Genomic DNA, 22,156 nt, shown 5'->3' on the forward strand with positions numbered 1-22,156 from the left:
GAATTTTAAAAAATATAATTTCGTATAAAACATTCTATGTAATTGCTCCAGCTTTTTTTAGAGAAACACTATGCATAATGCATGTTAGATATAGAGATAGTGATACTAATACAAATCACTAAATCATATGTTTTGGTCATGCAAATACTCCAGTTTATAGATCTAATAACAATAATACTGGTTTTATTAATCATATGATCTAAGTCACTTTACTACACATTTCTGCAATGTTCTCTGATAAAGCCTTGGTGCATGTGCTAGTATATATATATATATATATATATATATATATAAACAATTCATATGATCACTATAGTTGCCTTGCAAAGACGGTGCCATATTGATCCGTGATTTCCAGATATAAGCAGCCACACACATATTTAAAATTAATAAACAGCCACATTTTATGCCTCACATCGAGGAAGCAACCATGGAAAGCTGATATACATTTCTTTAAGACTTTTTAAAAAGAATTTTCTTAGGTTTTGCGTAAGATGAAGAGGTAAACAAGTCACAAGTGTATGTCAGACTGATTTTATCACTTAAAAATGATTATAATATTTTGTTGTTCTTTTTTTCTTTTATGGCAGGATTTGTAACTGGCTTACTGCGTAAACTATTAAAAAACGCTCACAATTTTCTATTTTAAATAAGTTAATTATGATCCCAAACATCAGAAGCAAAACATATCTACTACAAGTTATTGATTTGTACCATGAATCCTACCAATAGCCATTTCGTTAGCCGCCGGCACAAATTATTGAATTACTTTTATATTCTGAAATCATGTGGGTTTGGGACCTTGGGTCGAACTAGTTGCGTGAATTGTGGTCAGTGCAGTGCGAAGATGCTTGGTCGCTCTATTATGTTATTATTTTCATCGAGTTCATCATGTCTTGTAGTAATTGTTAATCATTTTAGTTTTTTTAGTTTTGATTTATTTACCTTCATAAATTAATAATAAAATTTGTATGTACGTTGTTGGTAATGGTTTTGGGATTTTTATTCGTACTAAACAGTTTTACTACCCTTTGCTTATATTATATACAGTTTTCGTGGATAACCTATTCGTACTAAAACAGTCATGTGCAAAAAATTTGACGTAATACGAGATTTGGTAGTTTAGAAAATGCTACCGAGTGGTTAAAAAAATAAACATTGAAGCAAAAAGTTACCAAGTCTTGCGTTTTATGATACAAAAAGAATACGAGATTTGTTGGGTTTTCAAATATTTAGTTTGTTTTAGTTTATATGGTTTTAAGTTTTTAGCCATTTAAACAATACCAGTTACAATTATTTTAAATTATTCTCTCCTATTATACTTTGTAACTACATTGTTGTTTAGTCCAAAGCTTCAAAAAGTCAAAACAGGTCAATCGTTTTTATTAGTCGACCTTTTGAAAATTTATAATAATATTAACATAACCCAATAATCATTCTACTTTGTGCGTTGATTTTTATATAATTCGACATCCTTACTACTTATTGACGATGTTTAGTTGAAATCTAGTCATTTGACATTTCAATCACTTTAAAAATACTTTGATTAAGAAAAGAGCAAGTAACTTCTAGCATACTCATACAGACTAAAGTTTGAGAATCACATTAAACATATTTAGCTTCGACTTTTTCCTCTCTATTAGACATCTAATAAATTAATAATACATAATTTCCCAATTTTTTTCTTGTATCGAATGAAATGAATATTTCACGATCAGTCTTTAATTGTAGTTTTTGTTTTTTTGGAAATTTATTCTTAACTTGTCCAAATGTTCTAGTTGAGGGCCCGATGCTACAAGAATTTAAACCTACTTTTCTAACCAGTAACCAACATATGGCCCAAAGTGAATAAGAGTAGCCCTAATAAAGAGTGAAGCTGAGCTTAAACACCCAAATTGAAACACTTTCCGATGACCACAACAATCTTTTTGCAATAAATTAAAGAGCTTATGGATCTTTCTCTCTTAAGATCGATCATTCCGATGAAAATATTTTTACCTTAAAGAACCACAACATAAACGAATGAACAAAACCCATGAGCCAGTTGAGTTTTGAGGTACCGGGGTAAGAACAAACCCGGCCCACTTTCGGAGATCAAATAAGTTTCTTATGATCAGATCCATTGAGGTTCCAGTTGAACCATTTTCTTGTGGACCTGTCTTTACTCTCTTGTCCGCCTTCCTCTCCCTGAGCGTTGCCGCTACTTCCATTGCTCAATTTGTTGCCACTTTGTGTCTTCACGACAGAGAAGGACGAATGGATTGTATCCCTTTGCTTTAGCAGTTCATCCACCTGCACCATCATCCATCAAGCACACAAGATTAAACACTTGGGAGTTGTATTATGTGGTCTATGTGCTTTCTCATTGCTAGCACAAAGCTCATGCAATAAAAGAATAAAACTGTTATAAAAAGATATGAGAGATTCATCATCAACGCACAATTTGCTTCTCCTGGGTATATCTGTTGGTAACTTCTTCATAACACGCTATAGCCTGCAAATGAGTATAACAATTTATCAGGTTACATGTCTCCCTAGTAAATACTACTAACTGAGGTCAATTATAAAAAATTTACTTTGTAGTACTCTGCCTCAAACTGCCGCAACTCGTTTCTCTTTCTTATAATCTGAGCTTCAATCTCCTTCATCTTCTCTGTTGTATCCTCATAACTCTTGGCACATAGTGCTTCAATTGTGTAGGAAGAAGACCTAAAGTAGTTATCACCTAAAGAGTAACGAGAGACCAGTTAAACTAAGGTCTCAGAAAGAGAAGATATATAATAACTAACTCATTACCATAAACTGCAAATATATGTGTGCCAGCTTTCAGTTCCGAAACCTCACAAGGTTGAAGACCTTCCAACTGCTTGAAGAAAGCATATTCAGGGTCATTGGCTGCAGCTAACTGAACAATAACCGCAATGTGGTTTTCGTTAATACCTCTGCACATTCTAAGATGTCAGCTAATTATGGAACATTGCATACCTCATTGACTGTTGATTCCATGCGGTATACTTGAAAATGCAAGAAATACATGCCAGCTGATGTTACTTTGCATGTTCTCACACTCTCTTCCTGCAAGAACAAATAGAAGCATCATGCTTTCTCAGGTATTAGGATAATACTACGAACAATACTCTTTTATTACGAAGAGAAACACTCTTTGTACCTGTAAGGCCAAACTATAGCCGCCACTTGAATCTTGATCAAAATAAAGCAACTGAGAATAGACAGTTTTCGAAGTTAATCACGGCATTAATTAGGTCAAAACAGCTTCCAAGTTCCGAGCATACCTTAAATTTGCTTTGTGCTGTTGAAGTTACTCTAACAACAACCCCTGATTCAGCTTGTTGTTCACTTATTGTAACTCTAAAGAAATGAGCGCATTGCTTGTCTACCTGATAAGAGATATTAGATTAACTTCGGTTCTAATGTACACAAAGAAATAAGAAAGTGGTGTAATCATGATCCCTCACCTTCCCACTAACTGAAGTACCAATCGGAAGGCCCCTAACTGTAACAGTTCCATTCATAGCCTCTTCAAGAACATTGGCAGATACAGTAGTCTTGACAGGCGCACCTAGGTGTCTGAATGTTGACATTGATAAGGATGATAAAAAGGTTAATACAGAGGATTTGAAACAAATTGCTTTCTTGAGAGCTATGGAAAAAAAAAAAAAAAAAGGTAAACTAACTTAACCTGAACAATGCTACAAACATGGTATCTACAGTCCCAAGGTTAGACAAGTCAAATTCCATGTCCATTTCATCACCATCAAGTGCCTATAATATCAATAAAACAACAAATCTTATTATAGCGAGAAGAATGCGTTTAAAAAAAAAAATTTGATACAAGTACTTTGACAAGTGACACACTAAGCATACAAAACAAGAATCACCACCTCAAACCCTCCATTGTCATATTGTCTTCTCTTTTCAGGGTCAGACAAAATGCGATAGGAAAGTTCAACTTCATTGAAAAGATTAGAAGCTTCAAGATTGTTGTTAGCATTCTTGTCCGGATGATACCTGTCCATTCTTTTAAATCCAATATAAGAAGAGATTTCATGTTAAAGCATAATCGTCCAAGAAACAAAGGCATTAACTAGGACAAAACATATGAACAGAACAAAGGACAAGTTTGAAAGCTTACTTGTGAGACAAGATTGTGTACGCGAGTTTGATTTCCTGATCGTTTGCGTCCTTTGATACAGAAAGAACCTCGTACGGGTCTCGTGGAGCTGACGAACCTTCCACCTTTTCAGCACTCATTGTCTCACTTTTTCTTCTCCTGCGGAAAAATGTCTCAAACTCGAAGGAAGCACCAGGGGAACTATAGGATAATATCTTCAATAAAGGAATTGCACGATGAACAAATGAAGCCAGCAACGAGGTTGACGAGAGAAGCAGAAGAAAAAAGATTGTCTACGAAGACGAAACTAAATATAAGGTTTTACGTTTTGCACTAGTAAGGAAAAAATGATTAATAAGGAAGGTTTATAATTTAAAAGTTTGGATTTGAAAGATTATTGAAAGTAGGATTTTAATTGAATTTGAAATAATTTAAAATTCTGCATAAATCTAGTGTTAACCAATTTAAAATAATTTAAAAGAATCTACTGTTATTCATTTTATTGATTTTAGAATTCTATTAACAGCTAATTTATTCAATATTAAGATTTTTTTAATGGTTATGTGATTTGATTAGAATTTAATAGAAAACAAAAGAAAAATTCTTAAGGAAGGTTTATAATTTAAAAGTTTGGATGTGAAAGATTATTGAAAGTAGGATTTTAATTGAATTTGAAATAATTTAAAAACTGCATAAATATAGTGTTATTCAATTTACAAGAACTTAAAAGAATAAACTGTTATTCATTTTATTGATTTTAGAATTCTATTAAAAGCTAATTTATTCAATATTAAGATTTTTTTAATGGTAATGTAATTTGATTAGAGTTTAATAGAAAAAAGAAAAAAAAAAAAGAAAAAAGGATGTAAAGAAACAATTCCCATCTTTGGAAAGAATTTGTGAAGTACATTAAAATCTTAATTTTTCTTTTCATTTTAATTCTTTTTTTTTGTCAACTCATTTTAATTCTTTTAAAGGCAGTAGTTAAATATAATACCCCCTTACAGATTAGTTTTTAAGATTTAGGATTTATCTTTTAGAATTTATAATTTGAAAGATAAAGTTTAGTTTTAACTTTGAATGGTCTCTTTGTGAAAAAAAACAAACAAGTAATGGTATTTTTTTGGAACAAAACTCAATAATTTTTTTTTTTCAAATTGCCCATATTTAATTAGACTAGTTATTGATTTAATTTTTTTAATAACACTGAAATAAAGTACATCTGAAATTCTGAATTTCATTTTGAATCTTGAAATATATATATCATCACAATGACAATTCTGTTTAATATAAAATATAACAAACAATGAATTGATGAAAGCATAATATGCATACAAAATCGAAACACTCCCCATTAAAGAGCTTTTGCATCTTTCTCCCAATATCTGATAAAACCATTCCCATGAATATATATGCCTACAAAGAGCAACTCAGTGATGAACAGTCACCAAATCACTTCTGTTCTGTCTAACGAATGAACAAAATACCAAATGACCCACAACAAATAAGCCTGTTCTGGTCAACCAAGCTTCTTATCAGATCCTTTTAGGTTCAAGTTGAACCATTTCCTCTTTGATTTGTCTTTACTCTCTGTTCCGCCTTCTTCTCCCGCACTATCCCCATCGCCTTTTGATTCATCTCCATGAGCTTTGCTACTACTTCCATTGCTCAAGTTGTTGCCGCTTGGTGTCTTCACAACAGAGAATGTTGAATGGATTGTATCCCGTTGCTTTAGCAGTTCATCGACCTTCACCACAAACCAAAAACACTTTTAGAATGATAGAAAAAAAAAAGTAAAATATTTGCTATGGCTCTTATGGTTCATGTGCACGAAGTTTACAAAAACATCTCTTTTCAGAAACATTGAGTGCTAATTAACGTAGAAAATGCAGTAAGGAATAAATTTTAATATAGAGAAAAATGATTCATCAAACGTACAGTTTGCTTCTCCTGTGTGTATCTGTTGGTAACTTCTTGAAACCGCGCCAACGCCTTGCAAAAGAATAATGGAGGTTATCAGGTTACATGTCTCCCTAAAATACTAACTGAGCTCTCAAATAGTAGAAATTTACTTTTCGGTACTCTGTTTCAAACTGCCGCAACTCATTTCTCTTTCTTAAGATTTGAGCTTCAATCTCCTTCAACTTCTCTGTAGTATCCTCATAGGTCTTGGCACAGAGTGCCTCAATCGTGTAGGATGCAGTCTTAAAGAAGTTATCACCTGAAAAGCAACTAGAGACCAGTTAAACTACAATCTCAAAATTTCTACAGCTATCGTAAATAAAGTAAAAACTCATACCATAAACTGCAAATATATGTGTGCCAGCTTTCAGTTCTGAAACCTCACAAGGTTGAAGACCTTCCAATCGCTTGAAGAAAGCAGATTCAGGGTCCTTGGCTGCAGCTAGCTGCACAATAACCGCAATGTGGCTTTCTTTAATACCTCTGCACATTCTCAGATGTCAGGTACAAATGAAAGGAAAAAGAGCTCAGAATTTGCATACCGCATTGACAGTCGAATCCATTCTATACACTTGAAAATGTAAGAAATACATGCCAGCTGATGTCACCTTGCCTGTTTTCTCACTCTCTTCCTGAAATAACAAAATAGACGCTTAATGCTGTCACGGAATCACCATGAGAATAATGGAAAAGCTGTTTTAAGAACTAGCGAAAAAATCTCTTGTCCAAAGACAGTTCAGTAATGGTGTAAAACTAAGACCAATATATGATTTATACCTGTAAGGCCAATCCATAGCCGCCACTTGAATCTTGCTCAAAATAAAGTAACTGAAGATGGACAAATTTAGAAGTTAGTCATAGTGCTAATTAGGTGATACAACTTACAAGTTAGCAACCAGGGACACGGAGCATGCATTGAATACACTAAACATTATCAAGATGGTCAGTAATGGCATTCCAATAATAATACCTTAAATTTACTTTGTGCTGTTGAAGTTACTCTAACAACGACCCCTGATTCAGCTTGTTGCTCACTTATCGTAACTCCAAAAAAATGAGCGCATTGCTTCTCAACCTGATACGAGAAATTAGATAACTTTCAGTTCCAAATACATAATGAAATGAGGTAAAAAGACAGTCATGTAATCATGATCCCTCACCTTCCCACTAACTGATGTTCCAATAGGAAGGGGCCTAACAGTAACAGTTCCATTCATAGCCTCTTCAAGAACATTGGCAGACACAGTAGTCTTAATAGGCACCCCTAGTTTGCTGAAGTGAACAATTATAAGGATAATAAAAACTAAAAAGGTTAATAAAAGACGATCTCAAGATTGCTTCCTTAATAAAGGTAAACAAACTCGAACCTGAACAAAGCTGCAAACATGGTATTTACAGTCCCAAGGTTAGACAAATCAATTTCCATGTCCATTCCATCAGCATCAAGTGCCTATAACACAACAACTCTTACTGAAGCTGCAAGAATGTGTAGTGTAGAAAACTTAACAAAGACCGACGAAGTTTATATTACCTCAAACCCTGCATTATCATAGTGCCTTCTCTTCTCTGGGTCAGACAATATGCTATATGAAAATGCAACTTCCTTAAAAAGTTCCGATGCATCGGGATTATTCGCGTTCTTATCCGGATGATACCTATATCAATTCAACAAAAACAAAGTGATCAATAATAACATATCAAATTCAAGTGTGACGATGGAAACTACATCATCCTTCTCAATTCATTCACAAATCGGAACAATCTCAGATTTCTCAATTACAACAACACTTAGAAGAAACCTTAAGAAATCAATTGTGCATACAAGACCGATGAAATTGAAGCGAAAACAAGATAATCATATTATAGCAAATCAGAAACTAAGCGCAGATTGAAACAAAGCTTACTTGAGAGCTAATTTCCTGTAAGCGGATTTGATTTCTTGATCGTTAGCGTCTTTTGATACACAGAGAACCTCGTACGGATCTCGTCGATTCGCCGGAGCTGACGAACCTTCAACTTTCTTAGCACTCATCTTCTCTCTCTCTCTCTCTTAACCTCCGCCGCTGACCACACAAATGTTCTCCGAATTCAAACGGGGATTAGCAGATCCACAACGCGTATTATTCAGGTGAATTGAAACCTCAGAAGAGAGACGATGAAGGAAAGAAGAACCAGAAACGAGGATCTAAAAGAAGAAGAAGAAGCTCAACAAATAAGAGAGATTGGGGAAGAAGATCGAGAAAAGCTAAACGATACGAAACAAAAGGGTTTCACCAAAGGAGAGAAGAAGTTCCCCAAAAAAAAAAAAAAAAAAATCTGTTTCTTTTTCTTATTTATTTTTTTTATTTCGGATGACGTCATTTTTCATAAGAAAACAAAAGAAGAATTAAAAAAAAAGAAAAACACACACACAAATTCGTTTACTTTTTCAAATTTTCTCTAATTTTTCAACGAAATATTTACTGATTTTTTTATTAAAAAATCATCTCAAGAGTCCACTATGCTGTTGACAAAAAAAAAAAAAAAAAAAAAAAAGAGTCCACTATGCTGTTTCAATAATCTTCTATCTTCTTACTAAATCTACGTATCCCTTATCCATTCAACATAATGTAAACTGACAAAATTACTATTCCTTCTTATTTTCCCTTTTATTTTATTTTTAATAGTTAAATTTAAAAAAAATAAATAATCAAAATCGAGCTTAAGCTCGAATTCTCTCCACTACCGTCAAGCTCCCCATATCCATCGGCGCCGTGCCTTCTAGAATCTGCATTGAAGTCGCCTTCAAGTAAGTTCTTCTCTTCATTTGTGGATTGTAGTGAATTGCAGAAATATAAAATGATGAGAAAGAAAGATCTTGAATTCCAGAATCTGCATTAAGCTCGATTCCATTATTAGGGCATGTATCATTGTTTTTAGTTCGATTAGGAGTTTGAATTAGCAAAAAATAGAGTCATTTGTGGAATCGTAGTGAATTGCAGATTAAAGAACTCTCGACGATTCAATTTTTTTCTGTTTCGCGATAGTAGAACTTGGTAAAACTCTTATCACTGTTTTATATAGTATAACTAGTTAGAAAGTAAAACTGGTATTACTGTGCAATGTCTTACAACTAGGAAACTAGAAATAACTAGTAGAACTTGGTAATACTAAACAGAGTTTTGTATTGTTTTGGCTGGATAAAATGAGTGTCAGTATACATTTTAAATGCCAAGGTCGCATGTATAGTTTAATGATGAAGACATCGGTCGAGAAGATAACTTTGTCGATGGTAGAAGCTAGGATATACAAGAAGCTTGCATTAGATGAAAGTGAAGTTACACTTCGGTTGACTTACAATGCACTGATGGTGGGAAGTGGGCAGTGGCGGAGCCAGACCAAAAAATTAGAGGGGTCATAATTTTTTTTCTTTTTTCTAATGGAATAAAAATGTAAATTGTATGGGGTTAAAATGAAATTTTATTTTTTATAGGGTAAAAATACAAAATTTTCAGAGGATCAAAGTGCAAATTTTGTTTTAATAAGGCTAAAATGCAAATTTTGCAAGGATCAAGATGAAAGGTTTAAATTTAATGGGGTCAAAATACAAAATTTAGGGGGTCAATTTGTTATTTATAACTAAAAACATACCAATTTTTTTTTAGTGGGGTCAGCTGACCCCCCCTCCAACCTTACTCGCTCCGCCCCTGGAAGTAGGGATCCATGGACTATTACTGACAATGAAGATATTCAAGTTTATCTATCGTCCATTGATAAGGAGAGTCGTAGATGTATATTGTATGTGGAGGTCATCACTAATCCGGAAGAGCCAGTGCAAGTGTCAAAATTGGTGAAAAGTTCTACTGGTATGAACTATGATGAAGTAGGATGTAATGCCATCACTTTTTATGTAGAAAAAGAACATGTTGAGCTGATAAAGGAGGTTGATGGTAGTAAAATTAAAAGTGATGGAATCGTATCTTGTGATGAAGGTGTGGATAACGGTATAGGTAGATCGAATATGTAGAGCCCCCACCTGTTGTAGAAGCTAGTCAGTTTGTAGAGCCATGGGAAGACGGTTTGGGTTTGAGTCTCCATCAAGAATTTCCTAATAAGAAGGCATTGCAAGATATGGTAAATAAAGCCGCATTTGTTCTCAGTTATGGTTTTGTTATTAAGAAGTTTGATCCTGTACGTTTAGTGCTTAAATGTACTAAAGATGTATGCAATTGGGGTTTACGAGCTGCAAGGGTTAGAAATATAGTTATTTTCTCGATTAGAAGGCACACCAAGATGCATACTAGAACCAACAGCATCGTGAAAAGGTATGAAACACCAGAATTAGTCGCAGCTCTTTTGCATGATCATTTTCCAGGAAAAACGGAAACTCCTACTCCTAAAATTATCATGGATCTTGTTAAGACCAAATTAGGTGTGAATATATCATACTCGACAGCGTTGAGAGGAAAAAAACAAGCTATTACCGATTTGCGTGGTAGCTCGAAAGAAAGCTACAAGATGTTGTATTGCTATTTGCATATGTTAGAGAAGGTGAATGAGGGCACAATAACACGTGTGGAATTGGATGAGAATGAAAGATTCAAGTACATATTCATAACTTTGGGAGCTAGCATTGAAGGGTTTTAAGTAATGAGAAAAGTAATAATTGTGGATGCAACTTTTCTCAAGAACGGATATGGTGGTGTACTTATTTTTGCCTCGGCTCAAGATCCTAATCGTCACCACTAACCCATAGCGTTTGGTATACTCGATGGTGAGAATGATGCAAGTTGGACTTGGTTTTTGGAGATGCTGAAAACTGTTAGTATTTATTAGTGATAGAAATGCAAGACTTATCGGTGCCGTAGCTAATGTGTAGGCTACCTACTGGAGCTTCGACCAAGCACCCCCGGTCAATTCCGCTTTGGGGCCACCCTCCCTCATCTGCATCTAAACCATTTCGACCGGAGCGACTTTGTTCAATCGCTTTTGCACCCCAGGCTCGTCATGGATATTGTATATGGCATTTGTCTCAAAATGTCAAAAGTCATGTCTCAAACGTCAACAAAGACGTAGTCGCATGGAGATTCATGGAGGTGAGTAGGCATTACACAGTGGCTAATTTCAATAGTGCATATATTGCGTTTAAGATGCAATATCCTTCTGCGGTGGATTATCTTAAGGAGGGTAATGTGAAAGAAAAATGGGCAATGTATTGTTTTCCTAGAGAAAGATACAACTTAGAAACAAGCAACTGTGTGGAATCTATGAACAACGTCTTTAAGGATGCAAGAAAGTACTCCATAATATCCCTGCTTGATACAATCATAGCGACGTTTTCTAAATGGTTTAATGACCATCAGAAGGATTTCGTGGCTGGATCGATTGAAAACAAATTGGTGCCTTTAGTGGAAAACATACTCCACAAATTATGGTCTGTTGATGAGAAATTGATTGTGATGGAGCTAAACAGTTTCGAACTTGAATACAATATCGTCGATTGTGATCGTAAGCCTTATTTCATGAACTTGATTCACAAAAGTTGCAGTTGGAAGGTGTTCAATATTGAAAGGTATCCTTGTTTTCACGATGTAGCCGCTTACATTGAATTCTTAAGGCATGAAGATAGAACTCGTGAGATCCAACTACATGAGTTGTGTTCAAAATATTATTGGACAGAGCTGTAGGCAATGGCGTATTATAGGACACTATATTTAGTGCTAAACAGGTCACAAATGGGATGTCCCAGATGAGATCAAAAACAAAAAAATCATACCTCCGCCTCGGAAAAACAAGCAGGGAAGAAAGAAAGTTATAAAGAATCCATCGGTTTGGTGAAAGGTGTCCAAGGACACAAAATAAGAAGCGACCAAAACAAAGACTCCAATGGTTGATATTTGGAAATGGTAGTAGTAGTACTGTTTGATAAGAGCTTGACCTATGTAATACTATATTTTGGTTATGTTGCAACTTGGTAATACTCGGTAATACTATATTTTGGTTCTGTAATACTCTGGAAAATACTCGATAAAATTGGAAAACAGGTACAACTGTAAAACTGGTAAAACAGGTACAACCGTAAAACATGTACAACTGGCCAAACTATATTGATTGAAAATATGGATTATTTAAAGAAAAAAAAATAAAAAAAATAGGAATAATATTGTCTCGACGTTTTTTTGGGTTTGAAAACATTATAAACATATGCTAAAATGTTTTAACGAAAATAAATAACAATCTATATCAAAGTAGGTTGTTATCGACCAATCTAAACAATATGTTTCTTATACTTTTATGATCACTTCTTAAATAATATTCATTGTAGGATGACAAAGTTACAAAAATTAGTGTTTTACAAATATGAATGCATAAAACACTATAAATCATACCTTAAACACTAAAAATCAATTGTATAACTAGAAAAACAAATGTGAAGTGACCTTAGTGCAGTAGCCAATGGTAAGTCCTTAATGCACAAGGCACTATCACACCAGGGATCGAGTCCCGCTCCCTACGAATGTAGGGATTAGGCTACTGGGCCGGCCTGTTGTGGTCCAATGGTTAACAAAAAAAAAAACTAGAAAAACAAATGTTAATGATACGTAATACTAAAATCTCTGTGGGACTGTGGTACAACTAAAATCTCTGGTATAACTACGTTGATTGAAATAACGGCGCACGTGGGGATACAACTAAAAATTTACCAAAATTTTGATTTCCCTCCCCAAAATTTCGATTCCCCTCTCCTAAACTTTCCAAAAAATTCAAAAATCCCCAAATTATATCATTCTCTCGAGATCTCTATTCTCTTTTCTAGAAGTATCTGACATTATGTCATTATCCATCAATTCTTTCACAATCTCGGATTCAGATTCTTTCATTTATCACAATCTATTTTTGATATGGTCTCGATTTCACTTGGATAAGATCTCGGTATCTCATTATTCCATTTCTTATCAGAATTTCATTAAGTTTGCTAACATGGAGGAGGAGGATCCATACTACAGAGAAATGAAAAGGAATAAAAACCTAATCAATGGATTATATGCCTACTCTGATGGTGATGGACTGATGGTAACTACGTCATTCCTAGATTTTGTTCATGTTATGCAAGCATCATTGAAGAGATTTCTCCAAACGAAGTGGACAAAGGAAGGAGATACTTCAAATGCATTGTGTTTGAGGTGATTTTAGTGTAATGGCATTGATTCGTTTATTAATGACATCGAATTCTAGTGTATTTATCTTTATGTGTAGGATAATGGCTTCCATGTTTGAAAAAACGGGGATGATGCTGTGAAAGAAGAAGTGAGTAAATTAAGGAAGGAGGTTGATGAGCAGTCCGTGAACTCCAAACCCTCGGATTTCAGATGGAGCAAATGCGTATGCAGATTGCAAACCTAAAAAAGTTTGTGATGAGTGTTGCGGATGCTAATGCATAAGAGATTGCAAAACTGAAGGAGTTAGTGTTGCGTATGCCTTGATTTTCATAATTTTATCTTGTTTGTACTAATTATCTATATGTTGTAAGACTTCCCTTAAGAATTCTCTATGTTTTATCATGTTTTACCAACCAATTTTTACCAAGTTTTACCAATTAAAACAACATAGTTTTACCAAGTTGCTCAAAGTCAAAAATAATTTAAGATATTAATACCAAGTATTTCAAAATAAAATCAACACAACATATTTTTCCTAAGTTTTACCAAGTTGCTCAAAGACGAAAACGACACAACATCCAAGGTTTACAAAAACCATACAAAACAGGAAGATACAGTCTTAACCCTTGATTTCTTGATGACCTTGTCATACGCTTTGGTGGTGGGTCTGCAGGACCAGCCGTATCTTTTGGTGCAGGGTCTGAATGGTCTCCAGGGTCTAAAGGACCAACAGTATCTTCATGCGTCTACAATCGAATAATCTAGTGTTAACAAGTATTACCAACTAACTGTTATACTCTAGTATTACCAAAAAAACAAATCTTACCTTCGATTTCTCTTCCAATGATGCAACTCTTTCTCCCAATGTTGCGACTTTATCTTCCCACCTATTAAGTCTATCCACAATTTCTTTCATCTTCTCTCCCATCTCATTTTTAATGGTGTTTACAAAATCCACCAAATCAGCTACACGAGGGTATACCAGTCCTTCAATCAAGGCTATTTCCTCGTTCACGTTCTTAGGTTCCCCTCCTACTTCTCCTACTCCTCCTACTCCTCCTCCAACTGCTCGGGACTGAACATCTTCATTGAACATATTTTCAAACCTGACATGATATCCTCTATGCATATGTTGCACCTAACTGTTGACAACAACATCATGTGCATCATCGACGTCATCTTCTTCAGTGATTAAAACCCATTAGAGACCTCTCATTATCATTTTTAGGTACTAGGATACTATCTATGTCCTGTAAACATATAAAGATTAAAACCTATTATCCAAAAACTCATTCATATGCAAAGGATAAATAGGATGATAAGAATAATTATAAAAACTAACCTCAATTGTACCAAGTTCATCATTTATTCTCTCAAGAGGAAACCTTCTCAGTTCGCTTTTCTTAAACTTTCTCCTGCACATCCTAGGACATTTAACGTCTGCGCCTGGATTATCTTCTACGAATTGATTCCTCAAATGTTGGATTGCCTCAAATGCTAAAAGCTACACAACAAACATATAGTTAGACTTTATTAGCTTTAATTATAAGAACAATTAACAACATCCAATATCTCATTTATATTTTCCTTACCTCCAAAGGAATACATAAACCTAGAACCGGCCAAAATACACCTTTTGTGGCGGTCCAATCAAAATGATCCATCGTGTGAGCTATCGATCCGAGCATGTAATTAAACGAATATCTCCCCCAAGGAAACATCTTACAAAAATTAAGATCATTAACCGTGCTTTGTAAAAAATCATCAATTTGTTTTGCTTGTTCTCCTGTCTTTACCGGTGCTCTAACAATGCTGTATAAGAAGTATATGACAGCCATCTTCAACCTATCTCGAGACCGTTCCATAGGTACCATCTCCTTGAGCTTTTCTCTCACTTCTTCACGAGTAACCTTCTTAGACGAAAAATGATTATTCATAAAGTTATTACTTCCAGCTTTGTTATAGTCAATTGGATAGTTGCGGCAATTGAATCATGATATCAAGACGTGTTCCTTGATACCATAATGGATGGGAACACCATTTACAACGACCAAAACTTCCCTTTGCTTTTCAATGCATGTCGTTCGGAGAAGGAGCATCGACATGCCCATAACCTTGTGATTTCCGTCTCTTGACAACTGCCAAATGTGTTTGAACTGTGAACGGTTCTCAAACCAATTCCTCTCAAACGTAGTGAGCGGATGCTTCAATTTATCAAATGTTGTCAAAACTTCTTTTATATAACACCTCGTAGATAACTTAATCTTCTTGACTCCGCCGCTGGGAAATACATTCTTATAGGTTGTAGTGCATCGGTTCATCATCATCAGCATCCTGCAACAAACAGTTGTCTCAAGTATTACCAAGTTATACCAAACCAATAATTCTACCAAGTAAAACCAAGTTTTTCCAATACATATAGTTATACCTAGATATACCAGTTTTTCAAACCTAAACAGTTATACTATGTTATACTAGTATTACAAACCCAAAAAATATGTTTTCTCTACTTCTACAATACATGGTCAATCAATCGGTATTACTTACCATTGCCTCGGTAGAGTCGCTGGAATTGGTCTCTCCCAAGAATGCGTCGGCCTTCCTTCCTTTTCATTATGTAATGTGTCGGTCTCTCCCAAGGATGCGTCTGTATCTACTTCTTCTTCGCCATCGAGATCTGGCTTGCTTTCTTCTCCTTCGTCATTTCTGACTTCCTCCTCGCCTCCCTTCTCATTATCTCCCCCAGTCTCTGAGTTGACTTCCTCATCCTCTTTATCACTCCTTTCGGCTTCGTCGTCACCATCTCCATCACCAACCACAGGGACATCCGCCGGCTCTGAATCTTGTTCTTCTTGAGAAATTTTTCTCTTCTTATCTTTCGTTCACCTCGTCTTCGCCATCTTACCGCTAACAATTGATGAGTCTCGTCTCACAATTGATTACTCTCCACAATCGATCGAACAACACAACAATTGAAGAGAGCAAATGATTGATTCGATTAGTATCCCCTAGTTTTTCACAAAGAGAGAGATAAGGAAACTCGAGAGATAACCGTTATTAGGGATTAAAAGAAATAGGTGAAGAAATAGTTGGGTTAGATCCTATTGGATTTGTGGGTGGGGGAAAAAGTCCAGGTAATTTAGGTAATTTCAGAGTTTTAGCTAGGGTAAGGTTGTAATTGTGTTTGTTTTTAAAAAAAGTCAAAATAATTTGTTTTTACATGTGGGAGTTTTCAGATTTTCATTTTGAAATTTAGGGATTCTTGAAGTGATTTCTCTTTTTTTTTTAATTTCAGTGGACATTATGTCGTAGTTTTCTACTAAGGGCATCTCCAAGAGATACTTTAAAAATGAAGTATGAGATTTTTTTGTCCAATAGTATACTTCATATATGAAGTTTTTAAAATAAGTATTTTACATTATTGTCCTTATATTATTCATAATTATTTTAAAATCATAAAACTTTTATAAATTACTCTAAAACATAAATTAAAATGTTACACACAATATTAATCTATAAAATTACATTTTATTTAAAATTACATTAAGCCACAAATTAAGAACTATTCAACTTAATTTTTTCCGTAATGTTCTCATATATGCATTAAGATGAATACACCAATCCTTAGTATATATGTCATATATATGTTGTTTTATATTGTTTTGTATAGTATTAGAACTTTCCTTATTTGATCTTCTTGTATTCATATAAATAGAATGTAACTAGGTCAATATTTCTTTAAGGAATGAGAAACACTCCTTCTCCTATTCTCATCTCGCCGTCTCTCTATACTCTTCCTATACTCTCTCTAATCTCTCATATTCTTCTCGAATTCTCACTCACTCTCTTCATTCTCACTCGTGATTAATTCTTACATGGTATCAGAGCGGTAACGCTCCGATTCTACAAAATCTCAGTGTGTTTTATTCCACAACGAAATTCAGTTCGAAGATCTCTCATGGATCTTAGCAAAACGTTAATCATTCCGGTCACACTCAAGGGTGGAAACTACTTGCTTTGGGCAAGGACTACAAAGACAGTGTTGTGTGGTCGTGGGCTTTGGAAGCACATTGAGAAGAATGAAGCTACAAAGGAGATCACGACTACAGAAGAAGGAAAGGAGATCGTGACTTGTCATGGTGACAAATGGTTCCAAGAGAATCAAAGCGTCTCGGGTTTTATCCAAAACTCCTTGGATGCTCTGATCCTTGAGTCATATTCTTACTGCAAGACGGCTAAGGATCTTTGGGATACATTGAAAAATGTGTTTGGAAATGTCTCAAACCTCAGCCGTGTGTTTGAGGTAAAGAGAGCCATCAACAACCTTAATCAAGAAGAGATGGAGTTCACCAAACATTTTGGGAAATTCAGATCTCTTTGGGCAGAGTTAGAGATGTTAAGACCTAACTCGGTGGATCCAGTGGTCCTAAACGAACGTCGTGAGCAAGATAAAGTGTTTGGTCTTCTTTTGACATTAAACTAATCATGCAATGATCTCATCAAGCAGATCCTCTGTTCAGATAAACTCCCAAGTCTCGATGATGTGTGTAATCAAATTCAAAAGGAACATGGCTCGTTTGGTCTGTTTGGAGCTAAAGGAGATCTTATCACCACTAACAAAGGAGAGGTTGCTGTAGCAAACAAGGGGTACTACAAAAGTGATGGGAAGAACCTTGTCATATGTGACCATTGTAAGAAGCCGGGTCATTTCAAGGATAAATGCTGGAACCTTCATCCTCACCTCCGACCAAGAAGTGTCAATCCAAAAGCAAACCAAGCATGTGGATATGGTGAAGGTCAAGCTCAGGTGACGACTCACACCACTGAAGGTAATAGAGCAGCACTAACAGCCTCCTCGAAGCTGGTGAGGAGGTCCGATCTCGATGCTCTCATCAAGGCTCTAAAAGAGTTTTCTGGTAACGCTTATCTCACTCTTAATGCTATAAAACCTCTTATTATGGATTCTGGAGCTTCTCACCATATGATTAGTGGCTCTAAGCTAATTAGTGATATCAAACCAACTTTAGGGAATGTGATCATAGCAAATGGAGATAAGATACCGATTAAGGGAGTTGGAAAATTAAATCTGTTTGATAGAACATCTAAAGCGTTTTATATGCCTAGTTTCACATCAAATTTGTTATCTGTTAAGAAGGTGACTAATGATCTTAATTGTTATGCAATTTTTGGTCCTAATGATGTGTATTTTCAGGATATTGAAACAAGTAAATTTCTTGGAAAAGGAAGCACTAAAGATGATCTTTATGTGCTTGATGATTCGAATCTCACCACTGCTTTATCTTCTTGCTTTAAGTCAATAATCGATGAGACAAATGGTTCAATTTGGCATGTTAGACTTGGTCATCCACATTTTCTTGCATTGCAACTAGTTTTACCTTGTTTTTCTTTTAAAAATAATGAGTGTGAAACTTGCATTCTTGGTAAACATTGCAAAACAGTTTTTCCCAACTCTTCTACTATGTATGAGCATTGTTTTGATTTAATTCATTCTGATGTTTGGACATCACCATGCTTGTCTCGTGAAAATCAGAAATATTTTATTACTTCCATTGATGAAAAATCAAAATATACTTGGTTAACCTTGCTTCCATCTAAGGATAGAGTTCTTGAAGCTTTTCTAAACTTTCAGAATTATGTGACTAACCAATTTAATGCCAAGATAAAGATTTTGAGATCAGATAATGGTGGGGAGTACACAAGTCATATGTTTAAACAACATCTAGCCAAACATGGGATTGTACACCAAACAAGTTGCCCTTACACGCCACAACAAAATGGTGTAGCTGAAAGGAAGAATAGACACCTTATGGAGGTTGCCCGGTCCATGATGTTTCACTCAAATGTACCAAAGAAGTTCTGGGGAGATGCAGTTGTTACTTCTTGCTATCTAATCAATCGAACTCCAACAAAAATACTGGGTGATATCTCTCCATTTGAAGTGCTTAACAAAATTAAACCATCTATTAATCACTTATGTGTATTTGGCTGTATATGTTATGTCCTAAAACCAGGTGAGTAACGTGACAAACTCGATGCTAAGAGTGTCAAGAGCATGTTTATTGGATATTCAACTACACAGAAGGGATATAAATGCTATGAACCAGAAGCTAGAAGAGTCTTGGTGTCAAGGGATGTAAAATTCTTAGAATCCAAGGGGTTCTATGATGAAAAGAATTGGGAATACTTGAAAGATCTCTCTTGTTCTCAATCCGACAAAGCAAACAATCTTCGAATTCTGCTAGCGAGGCTTGGGGTTACAAATAATCAGCCTCCACCACCACCTTCTGTTAGTACACCACCAATTGAATCTGACAATGAACCGATTGAGCTGCATCATCCGGACTCGACAAGTGAAGACGTGAGCATTTCAGCAGTAGAACCTGCTCGACAACATCAAGCCGAGGATGACATTGATAACCATGAGGAAACTCTCAACTCTCTTGGTACTGACAATAGTGAGGACTCTACATCAGCTGATGATCTTACCTCCGAAGGAGAAGAAGCTGAAATAGAAGAGGATCAACATCAGGCTGTGGAGACCGATATTATACCACTCCGTAGAAGTGAGCGTCTCAAGTTTCCTGCATCAGACTGGAAAAATACTCGAGTCTACTACAATATTCAGGCCGTGGCTCACCCTATACAAGTTGTCTGCACTCTTGCACACCTTCCTATCGAACATCAAGTCTTTCTTACTCAAATAGACCAACATTGGATCCCTCAGAGTTATGAGGAAGCTAAAGAACACAAAGTTTGGAGGGATGCTGTGGGAGATGAAACTAATGTTATGGTAAAGAATCATACATGGGATGAAGCTGATTTGCCAAAGGGGAAGAAAGCCGTGACATCTCGGTGGATATTTACTATCAAGTACAAGAGTGATGGGGGGGGGGATATAAATATATAAACCCAGGCTTGTAGCTAGAGGATTCACCCAAACCTATGGAGAAGACTACCTTGAGACATTCGCACCAGTTGCCAAACTCCACACGGTAAGAGTAGTTCTTTCACTAGCTGTTAACATCTCTTGCAAATTGTGGCAGATGGATGTGAAGAATGCGTTTCTACAAGGAGAACTCGAGGATGAGGTATACATGAGACCATCACCGGGTCTTGAAGACACTATCGGACCTGGAAAGGTGTTCAAACTCAGGAAAGCCATCTATGGTTTAAAACAATCACCAAGGGCTTGGTATCACAAACTAAGCTCAACACTTATTGATAAAGGCTTTAGAAGATCAGAGGCTGATCACACATTGTTCACATATCCAAGCCAAAGAGGTATTATAGTTATTCTCATATATGTTGATGATATTATCATCTCTGGGAATGACAAGGTAGGCATTCAAGATACCAAACAATACCTTAAATCTGTATTTGATATTAAAGATCTTGAAGAACTAAAGTACTTTCTTGGGATAGAAGTGTGTCGTTCTGAAGAAGGACTCTTTTTATCACAAAGAAAGTACACACTTGATCTTTTAAAAGATGTAGGTAAGCTTGGATCAAGACCGGTTGAAACACCACTTGAAGAAAACTATAAGTCAAACCGTAAGGGGGAGTCCGATGAAGCTCTGTTCGAAGATGTAAAACAGTATCGACGGTTGGTAGGTAAGCTCATTTATCTGACCATAACTCGACCTGATATATGTTTTGCTGTGAACCAGGTAAGCTAACATATGCAAAAGCCAACAGTACATCATTGGGAGATGGTGAGCCGCATACTCAAGTATCTCAAAGGAGCTCCTGGACAAGGCATTTGGATGGGATGTAACAAAAATACGGAGCTTGTAGGATACTGTGATGCAGATTATGCTGGAGATCGTGAAGATAGACGCTCAACAACCGGTTACTGTACATTTGTGGGAGGAAACCTTGTCACTTGGAAGAGTAAAAAGCAAAAGGTGGTCTCTCTCTCAAGTGCTGAATCAGAATACAGGGCAATGAGGAAGCTTACAACCGAACTAATGTGGCTCAAATCTCTCTTGAAGGACCTAGGCATCAACACTCCAAAACCGATCACAATGCACTGTGATAATGAAGTTGCCATTCACATTGCAACCAACTCAGTATTTCATGAAAGAACCAAACACATAGAAGTGGATTGTCACAAAGTCATGGAACAAGTTCAACTTGGAGTGATCCTACCATGTCACACTGAGAGTTCTGAACAATTGGCGGACATCTTCACCAAAGCAGCAAGTTCAAAGGTTTGTGAGTATATACACTCCAAACTCGGGCTCATGGACCTAACTAGGCCGCAAGTAAAGACCCTAAACTACTGACCCCATACTCTTTTTCCCTTAGTGTGTTTTTGTCCCAAATGGGTTTTATACACTAAGGTTTTTAATGAGGTGGGTGTTCATAGTTCTAAGCTCAACTGTTTCTCATACGGTTAAGGTTGAGGGGTGAACACATCAATCCTTAGTCTATATGTCATATATATGTCATTTTATATTGTTTTGTATAGTATTAGAACTTTCCTTATTTGATCTTCTTGTATTCATATAAATAGAATTTAACTAGGTCAATATTTCTTTAAGGAATGAGAAACACTCCTTCTCCTATTCTCATCTCGCCGTCTCTCTATACTCTCCCTATACTCTCTCTAATCTCTCATCTTCTTCTCGTATTCTCACTCACTCTCTTCATTCTCACTCGTGATTAGTTCTTACAATATGTTCAATTAATGCATTGTGAAGTGATAAATGAGCCTCTTTATTTTTTATCTGTAGATTACAAGCTAGAAATTGTTGAAATTGGATATTTTCATTTATTGTCATTTCAACGGTTGCCTTTGGTGCTGATCTTGCTTCTCTAATCGGTGCGTTGATATCACGTTCATCCTCAATTATCATCTTATGCATTATAATGCACGCTGTCATTATATCATTCAATACTT

General features: G+C 35.7%; 3 protein-coding genes and 1 pseudogene across 3 annotated transcripts; 2 read left to right on the forward strand and 2 right to left on the reverse strand.

Annotated features, from left to right (window-relative positions):
* Positions 1–1,721: 1,721 nt before the first annotated feature.
* LOC104787875 (chaperone protein dnaJ 15-like) lies at positions 1,722–4,470 on the reverse strand. Its single transcript, XM_087451139.1, has 11 exons — positions 4,154–4,470; positions 3,903–4,038; positions 3,701–3,783; positions 3,477–3,588; positions 3,294–3,398; positions 3,170–3,220; positions 2,986–3,075; positions 2,797–2,905; positions 2,577–2,725; positions 2,441–2,494; positions 1,722–2,292 (listed from the first exon to the last, which is right to left on the reverse strand). Exons 1-11 carry the CDS (start codon positions 4,270–4,272, stop codon positions 2,095–2,097), a joined length of 1,206 nt encoding a protein of 401 aa, XP_087307265.1. The 5' UTR covers positions 4,273–4,470; the 3' UTR covers positions 1,722–2,094.
* Positions 4,471–5,367: 897 nt separating this feature from the next.
* Positions 5,368–8,523, reverse strand: LOC104787877 (chaperone protein dnaJ 15). The gene is made up of 11 exons (XM_010513526.2): positions 7,999–8,523; positions 7,626–7,749; positions 7,462–7,544; positions 7,255–7,366; positions 7,065–7,169; positions 6,872–6,922; positions 6,637–6,726; positions 6,432–6,540; positions 6,205–6,353; positions 6,071–6,124; positions 5,368–5,879 (listed from the first exon to the last, which is right to left on the reverse strand). Exons 1-11 carry the CDS (start codon positions 8,124–8,126, stop codon positions 5,652–5,654), a joined length of 1,233 nt encoding a protein of 410 aa, XP_010511828.1. The 5' UTR covers positions 8,127–8,523; the 3' UTR covers positions 5,368–5,651.
* Positions 8,524–9,362: 839 nt separating this feature from the next.
* LOC147944801 (uncharacterized) lies at positions 9,363–11,760 on the forward strand (annotated as a pseudogene).
* Positions 11,761–17,191: 5,431 nt separating this feature from the next.
* LOC147944802 (uncharacterized) lies at positions 17,192–21,539 on the forward strand. The gene is given in 6 exon segments (XM_087512724.1): positions 17,192–17,536; positions 17,741–18,388; positions 18,446–18,583; positions 19,334–20,137; positions 20,139–20,865; positions 21,124–21,539. Coding segments are annotated over 6 exon segments (3,078 nt in total).
* The last annotated feature ends 617 nt before the right edge of the window (positions 21,540–22,156 follow it).

Source organism: Camelina sativa, chromosome 5, assembly GCF_030686135.1.
Source record: "Camelina sativa cultivar CO46 ecotype springtype chromosome 5, ASM3068613v1".
NCBI classification, from domain to species: Eukaryota; Viridiplantae; Streptophyta; class Magnoliopsida; order Brassicales; family Brassicaceae; genus Camelina; species Camelina sativa.

Excerpts from the sequence above, each read along its gene's own strand:
- LOC104787875 (XM_087451139.1), bottom strand. The coding sequence starts at position 4,272 with ATGAGTGCTGAAAAGGTGGAAGGTTCGTCAGCTCCACGAGACCCGTAC. Across the intron at positions 3,784-3,902 it reads ATGACAATGGAGGGTTTGAG|GCACTTGATGGTGATGAAAT; the intron begins GTGGTGATTCTT and ends TTGATATTATAG. Across the intron at positions 3,589-3,700 it reads ATGTTTGTAGCATTGTTCAG|ACACCTAGGTGCGCCTGTCA; the intron begins GTTAAGTTAGTT and ends GTCAACATTCAG.
- LOC104787877 (XM_010513526.2), bottom strand. The coding sequence starts at position 8,126 with ATGAGTGCTAAGAAAGTTGAAGGTTCGTCAGCTCCGGCGAATCGACGA. Across the intron at positions 6,923-7,064 it reads CAGCACAAAGTAAATTTAAG|TTACTTTATTTTGAGCAAGA; the intron begins GTATTATTATTG and ends GTCCATCTTCAG. Across the intron at positions 6,354-6,431 it reads ACATATATTTGCAGTTTATG|GTGATAACTTCTTTAAGACT; the intron begins GTATGAGTTTTT and ends GTTGCTTTTCAG.